This window comes from Erythrolamprus reginae, chromosome 3, assembly GCF_031021105.1.
Source record: "Erythrolamprus reginae isolate rEryReg1 chromosome 3, rEryReg1.hap1, whole genome shotgun sequence".
Taxonomy (NCBI): domain Eukaryota; kingdom Metazoa; phylum Chordata; class Lepidosauria; order Squamata; family Dipsadidae; genus Erythrolamprus; species Erythrolamprus reginae.
Genome location: NC_091952.1, coordinates 256,001,053 through 256,008,787, shown reverse-complemented (window position 1 = coordinate 256,008,787; position 7,735 = coordinate 256,001,053). Strand labels below are relative to the sequence as shown.

The window sequence follows — 7,735 nt, the reverse complement described above, 5'->3', positions numbered from 1 at the left end:
GAGGAGGAGACACCATTTGTCCAGGTGGCCAGATTTTGTACATGGAACAGGAGTGTTTGCCTTGAAGACAGGAACTGGTTGGTTCTTCTCTTGTTCTGATCCGGTTTCTGTTTTGGTGTCAGGGGTAAAAATCCAACACCCTCTTCCCTTCCCTTTTGTCCTAAATCTTCCCATTGTTAATTCTAGATATCCACACCACCCACCTCAGAGGGGTATAAATAAGTGTCTGCTTCCATCCTGGGCTACACTTTGCAGGCTCCAGAGAAGATCTCAAGATGAAAACTCTGCTGCTGTCCTTGGTGGTGGTGGCATTCGTGTACCTGGACTCAGGTAAGGTCACCAAACTCTCGTCTTGGGGGGCAATCAAACCCAAATCAAGGGGACAGAGGGAGGAATGGTGGTGGTTGAGTCTTTCTCATTCTTTGACTCTGCTTAGGAAAGATCCATAGGAGCCTTCTGGGGGAAAATGGAATTCTCCATCTGGTGAGAAGCCCAGAACAGAGACAGTGGCAGACTTGGATAGATTGCCTCTGAAAGTAGAGGTTCCTTTGTGTAGTGAGTTCTACCATAGGATTACTCCAGGGACTGAGATGAAAAATGTTTCCGTTCATCTCTCTCTGGCTTTGCCATCATTCAGCATTTTGGGGACCAGTGATGTCTCCTTCAAGTCAAGTTTGGACATTCCTCAACATCAACCTGAGAATGGTTGTTGCTGATCAAAGTATCAAACCACCTTGGGAGTTTCCTAGGATTAACCAATCCGAACCCTGCTTAGCTGCTACATGGAAACCAGTCGCTTAAGTTTCCATTTGCTTTTATTTCATAGCCTGTTTCAGAGGAGGTCATGGTTTTTTAAAATCCCAACTTTTAGTCCAACTATTGTGGTGCAGTGGTTAAAATGCAGTATTGTGAAATTGCAAAAACGTATTGGTTAAAAATAAAAAAAATTATGGACCAAATTACCTCCTTATTTATACCTCTAAAACCAGAATTATTCCTTTTAGGAATAATTAGACAAAAAATTAGTAAAGAAGATTATTATATTATAATCCACATTTTAGCTGCAACAAGAATTCTGCATGCCCAATATTGGAAAGAAGAAAGAACACCTACTACCTTAAATCTTTTAATCAAAGTTATGGATTATGCAGAGATGAGTAAATTGACCATGGAGTTACAAAACCGAGAAGATACAGTTTTCTACCAAGTCTGGGACAAGTGGTATACAGTAATTGGCTAAGGAAAAGAATTCTTTTGCAAATAATTCAAAATGAAGATAATCCAACAAAGTAATTTATTAATGAATGATAAAAGCTAAAATGATACCGTAATTAACATATCATAAAAGATATATCTTATATGTAACATTGGAAGATTTCATTTATCTACCCCCAAACAAACCTAGTAGAAATTCTCAACAGCAATATGAAAGGGAATAATACATCAGCGATATGTTTGAAATGAATGTCGTATGGATACGATACACCAGCCCATTGCTGCTTCCTCTCAACTTTCTGTCTATTCCCTCTTTTTCTATTCTATCTTTTCTCTACAATATTTCCCTTTTCTCAGTTCTCTTTCTCTTCACCTCTTCTTTTCTCTCTATTTCTTTTTCCTATTTCCTGAAGATTTTTAATATTATGTGACTGTTATGGTATAGGTATCTAATGTATTGATTTATAAGCAAATGACTCTTGATCTATTATAAAGCATCTTTTCTAAAAAAAAATTGCAGTATTGCAGGCTAATTCTTATTGTTTACTGGGAACCTTTCTCTATTTAATTGCCAGTGCCTGTTTATTGTTATTTTAATCATCTTTTAAAATTAACTTATAGGGATGTCATATTTTTAAGGGTGGATGAATGGACTGGATGGAGACTATGAGTGAGTTGAGTGGATTTATAATCTCATTTTAATTAATTGCAAGTTACTGTTTTTAGAGGAGGTGGAGGTTTTATGGGGGTAATTTTTAAGGAAGGATAACTGTTGATGGAGAGTATGATTGGGATGAATGAACCGAATGGAAGGGCCAGCTTGTTGGACAATGTGGAGGTGGGAGGGATAAGGGGGTGGCTCTGGGGTGGCAGACGGCCAGAATATTCTGGTTCTGCTGTAGAGAGGCAGATACGGCGGGGGACATGGGGTAGGCTGCTTTCAGCTGGGGTGGGCAGGAGGCAGGACGAGGTGGAACACAGTTCCACCAGCGGAAATGAAGCTCCAGCTGATTGGCAGCAGTCACTTCCTGGATTACTGGTCCTGGCTCGGCTTGGCTCTCCTTTTCCCCCCTGCTGCTGCTGCATCTGCGCTCCTTGCTTTTTTCCTCTTTCCTCCTTCCTGGCCTTGGATGAGCTTCCCTCTCTCCTGGCCGGCTCCCCTCCAGCCTCATGCAGCCACCTCCCACTTGAGGTGCAAGCAGAAGGTGCGGGTGGAAGCAGCGCTGGCAGCATTTATGCTTCTGGCAGCCCCCGTTCACTTAGCGACCCAGCCTAAGGTGGGGGGATGATCCAGGAAGGAGAATGCAGGAAACGTGAAGCAAATTGTCATCCCAGCGAGCAACACTGGTAAGGTTGTAAATCGAGGACTTAACAGTTCACTTGAACAATGATGATAGTTCAAGCCACTCCTGCCTGATAACATGGCTGGCAAGCCACTCCTACCCAGTCACATGACCATTAACCCAGACAAGACGGAGTGGCTGTGGGTCTTGCCTCCCAAGGACAATTCCATCTGTCCGTCCATTACCGTGGGGGGAGAATCATTGATCCCCTCAGAGAGGGTTCGCAACTTGGGCGTCCTCCTCGATCCACAGCTCACATTACAGAAACATCTTTCAGCTGTGGCGAGGGGGGCGTTCGCCCAGGTTCGCCTTGTGCACCAGTTACGACCCTACTTGGACCGGGAGTCACTGCTCACAGTCACTCATGCCCTCATCACCTCGAGGCTTGACTACTGTAACGCTCTCTACATGGGGCTATCTTTGAAAAGTGTTCGGAAACTTCAGATCGTGCAGAATGCAGCTGCGAGAGCAATTATGGGCTTCTCCAAGTATGCCCATATTACTCCAACACTCCGCAGTCTGCATTGGTTGCCGATCAGTTTCCGGTCACAATTTAAAGTGTTATATGACCTATAAAGCCCTTCATGGCACCGGACCAGATTATCTCAGGGACCGCCTTCTGCTGCACGAATCCCAGCGACCGGTTAGGTCCCACAGAGTTGGCCTTCTCCGGGTCCTGTCGACTAAACAATGCTGCTTGGCGGGACCCAGGGGAAGAGCCTTCTCTGTGGTGGCCCCAGCTCTCTGGAACCAACTCCGCCCAGAGATTAGAATTGCCCCCACCCTCCTTGCCTTTCGTAAGCTACTTAAAACCCACCTCTGCTGCCAGGCATGGGGGAACTAAGATACACTTTCCCCCTAGGCCTTTACAATTTTATGCATGGTATGTCTGTATGTATGTTTGGTTTTTTATATTAATGGGTTTTTAATCATTTTTAGTATTGGATTATTATTGTACACTGTCTTATTATTACTGTTAGCCACCCCGAATCTCCGGAGAGGGGCGGCATACAAATCCAATCAATCAATCAATTAATCAATCAATCAATCAATCAATCAATCAGTAAATAAAGCCACACCCACAAAATAAGCCACACCCACAGTGCGGCAGTAAAATTTTGGCTGCCCATTACTGGCTTTCAGGGAACAAGAGTTGAAAGTGACCCCCTGTTCCACCCCCATGAGCTCACCCTGGGGCACTGGTGAGAGTCATTCCAGACCCTTGGCTCAGCCTGTTGCTGCTGCTCAATGCCAGGTTGGTTGTAAATAAAGCTCCCCTCATCCAGGATGTACTCCTGGATGAGGAGGCCGACCTAGCAGGTGTGACTGAGACCTGGCTGCCACTGTCTCCTGGCGACTGGCCCAGAACCACCCAGATGGCTTTCATGCCTAAATTGGGACTAAGAACATAAGAACCTAAGAAGAGCCCTGCTGAATCAGGCCAAAGCCCATCGAGTCCAGCATTCTGCTTCACACAGTGGCCCACCTATTGTCCATGGGGATCTTGATCAGAAAGAGAAGGCAAGACCCTCCCTTTCCCCTGACCCCCAACAAACGGGTCCCAAGGGAATCACGCCTGCCTCAACCAACATAGAGGCAGCACATGGACATCCGTTTCAATAACCACCCATGATACACTTGGCATCCATGAATCTGTTTAATCCTGCCTTGAAGCTATCAAAGCTGACAGCTGTCATGACCTCTTCTGGAAAGGAATCCCATCAACCAAGGACCCTCTGGGTGAAGAAATATTTCCCTTGATTTGTCCTCACGTTCTTACCTATGAGCTTTAGGGAGGGCCCCCTTGTCCTAGTATTGTGTGAATTTTTCTCTATCCACCTTTTCTATCCCATGCATGATTTTAAACGCCATCTTTCAAGGCCGAAGAGACCAAGGCGTTGCAACCTGATTTCATAAGGGAGGGGCTCCATTCCCTTGATCATTCTTGTTGCCCTTTTTTGCACCTGAAACCTGACTAGAAATCAAGTTTCCTATTTCTAGACTGTTGTGGTTAGCTCTGGCCCAGCTCCTGCCCCAAGGACTGTGGATGTGGGGGAGACATCCACATGCTGCAGGCCTGTTTTGCCCCCGGTGGAATCTGCTGATGAAGGCTCCTCTGATCAAGAAGACATGAGTGACAGGGAGGAGGAGAGTGTGGCAGACAGCTCAGAAGGAGATCAATTATCTGTCTCCTCCTTGGATTCAGAACAAGAGTTAATGATACAGCCACGCATGCGGAGAGCGATGCATAGGCAGCAACAACTGAGAGATTATTATCAAAGAAAAGGAGGCCACCTGTGGTTGGGTGGGGCTGTGGTCATTAGTGAGGCTGCTATAAAGAGCAACCTGGGGGTTTGGCCATTGTGGAGGATTATCTGATCCTTGTGTTTCGTGACTGCTTTACTGACTTTGACCTTTTGTGTGCTGATTTTTCCCCGCTTTGAAACTAAACCAGAGCAAAGTGTGTTTCACCTTTGTAAAAGAAGAAGGACTGTGAATTGCCTCACAGCTGCAAGCTAAGTATCACAGAACTGATAAGGGACTTATACAAATTACCAGTTTGTTTGGAGACCAGTGCTCTTTGCTATACCAAAAGAGGGCTTAGGTTAAGGGAATTTTCATTATAAAGAACATTGTTTTGAATTTTCAAACGTGTGTGTGTCTGAAATTTGTACCTGTGAATTTTTGGGAGGATTCTACCAGAGAGCCCGACAGAACATAGACCATTTGATCTTTCTAGGGAAATTTTCAGAGCTGACCTTAATATGAAAACATCTATCTTCTAATACGTAATAACATTACAAGATCAGAAAAATAAAAATGTAAGTAATATTACTGTATTTTATATCTTTCACCCAGGACGCACCATTAAATGTTACACTTGCAATGCACCAATTTGTATTGCCTCTGAGAATTGTACAGATGCAACAGCATGCTATGTAAAGCGGTCTGGTATATTAGGTAAGCACAGTTCTTATCTTTTCTCACAATGTTTCTTCTTGAACACAAACTAGAGCTCCCAAATGCACCTGAGAGTGGGACACCTGTCTGGGCCCTTCCCAGGTCCCCCTAATGTCATGGCCTGTTGCCGGAGAGTCCAAGGAATGCAAGGAAAGGGGGGCTTGGACTGGGGAGCCCCATCTATAATAAGAGCCGGGGAGGCGCAGCAGGTAGAGTGCAGTATTGTAGGTCACTGAAGTTGACTGTAGATCTGTAGGTCAGCGGTTCAAATCTCACCACCGGGCTCCTTCTGAAATTGAGTGAAATTGGAATATTCAATTCAATTCAATTCAATTTATTAGATTTGTGTGCCGCCCCTCTCTGAAGACTCGGGGCGGCTCACAACAATAATAAAAACAGTATAATAATGGAACAAATCTAATAATAAAATTATGTTAAACAACCCCAACAATTTAAAAACCATACAACACATACACACCAAACATAAAATATAAGAAAGCCTGGGTGAGATGTCTTAATTCCCCCATGCCTGGCGATATAGGTGGGTCTTGAGTAACTTGCGAAAGACAAGGAGGGTGGGGGCCATTCTAATCTCCAGGGGGAGTTGATTCCAGAGGGCCGGGGCCACCACAGAGAAGGCTCTTCCCCTGGGGCCTGCCTAATGACATTGTTTGGTCAACGGGACCCAGAGACGGCCCACTCTGTGGGACCTTATCGGCCGCTGGGATTCATGTGGTAGAAGGCGGTTCCGGATATATTCTGGTCCAATGCCATGAAGGGCTTTAAAGGTCATTACCAACACTTTGAATTGTGACCGGAAACCGATCGGCAGCCAGTGCAGGCCACGGAGCGTTGTAGAAATGTGGGCGAATCTAGGAAGCCCCACGATAGCTCTCGCGGCCGCATTCTGCACAATCTGAAGTTTCTGAACACTTTTCAAAGGTAGCTCCATGTAGAGAGCGTTGCAGTAATCGAACCTTGAGGTGATGAGGGCATGAGTGACTGTGAGCAATGACTCCCTGTCGAAATAGGGCCACAACTGGTGCACCAGGCGAACCTGGGCAAACATCCCCCTCGCCACAGCCGAAAGATGGTTCTCTAATGTTAGCTGTGGATAGAGGAGGACGCCCAAGTTGTGAACCCTCTCTGAGGGGGTCAATAATTCCCCCCCAGGGTAATGGATGGGCAGATGGGATTGTCCTTGGGAGGCAAGACCCACAGCCACTCTGTCTTATCAGGGTTGAGTTTGAGTCTGTTGACACACATCCAGACCCCAACAGCCTCCAGGCACCGGCACATCACTTCCACTGCTTCGTTGACTTTAAAGCCATGAAGCATCCGAGAAAGGCGGGATTGCCCCTGAGTCATGTCAAAAGATGGGATTTCCCCAGAAATATCTTCTTTAGTCATTTACTCCCAAGTATTAAGTAGAGGAGGAAGGAGGTTTGCCTTTCTACCGGGGGAGGATGCAAGAATATGTTCAGTGTGGGTTTGCCATTTTGTTCAGCAACAGCCACAGATCTGTTCTTTGGTATTTTTTTAAAACAATAATTCTGCTTTGTGTTTCCTTCACAGGGCTGAATGTCGTCAAGGGATGTGCTAATAATTGCACTTTTCCGGAATCCGGTGAGACAATTAAATATTGTGTTGGAGACAACTGCAACCAGTAGTTCTAAAAGCAGCTAAATTCCTTCAGTCTAAATTCATCCATCATGGGCCATCCTTGAAAAATCTATGCTTCTGGCCTTTACCACCAGATGGTCTATAATCTCTCTCTCCCCTGCTCATTCTTCCATTTTCTTTTGTTTTGTAAGTTTCCTTCTGCTAGTTCTGTAGTGCGCGAATCAAATAAACCTTAGCATTCAATTCAAGTGTTTTGATTTTTCGGAAACCCAGAGTTAGAGAGTCTTCCTCCCGGATCCAGTAGGCCAGGGGTCCCCAAACCTTTACACAGGGGGCCAGTTCACTGTCCCTCAGACTGTTGGAGGGCCGGACTATAAAAAAAACTATGAACAAATCCCTATGCACACTGCACATACCTTATTTAAAGTAAAAAACAAAATGGGAACAAATACAATATTTAAAATAAAGAAGAAGTAATAAGTAATTAATAATTAAGTAATAAAGTAATTTATACTTTTTTATTAACAAGTAAATTTAAACTTAAATCAACAAACTCCATTTCTCGTTCCTTCCCTCCCTCCTTCTTCTCCACT

General features: G+C 44.9%; 1 protein-coding gene across 1 annotated transcript; it reads left to right on the top strand.

Moving 5' to 3' along the window:
• Positions 1–275: 275 nt before the first annotated feature.
• On the top strand, positions 276–7,189 carry LOC139166039 (toxin 3FTx-Psa1-like). The gene is made up of 3 exons (XM_070749298.1): positions 276–330; positions 5,418–5,519; positions 7,095–7,189. The coding sequence occupies exons 1-3, from the start codon at positions 276–278 to the stop codon at positions 7,187–7,189; spliced, it is 252 nt and encodes an 83-aa protein (XP_070605399.1).
• The last annotated feature ends 546 nt before the right edge of the window (positions 7,190–7,735 follow it).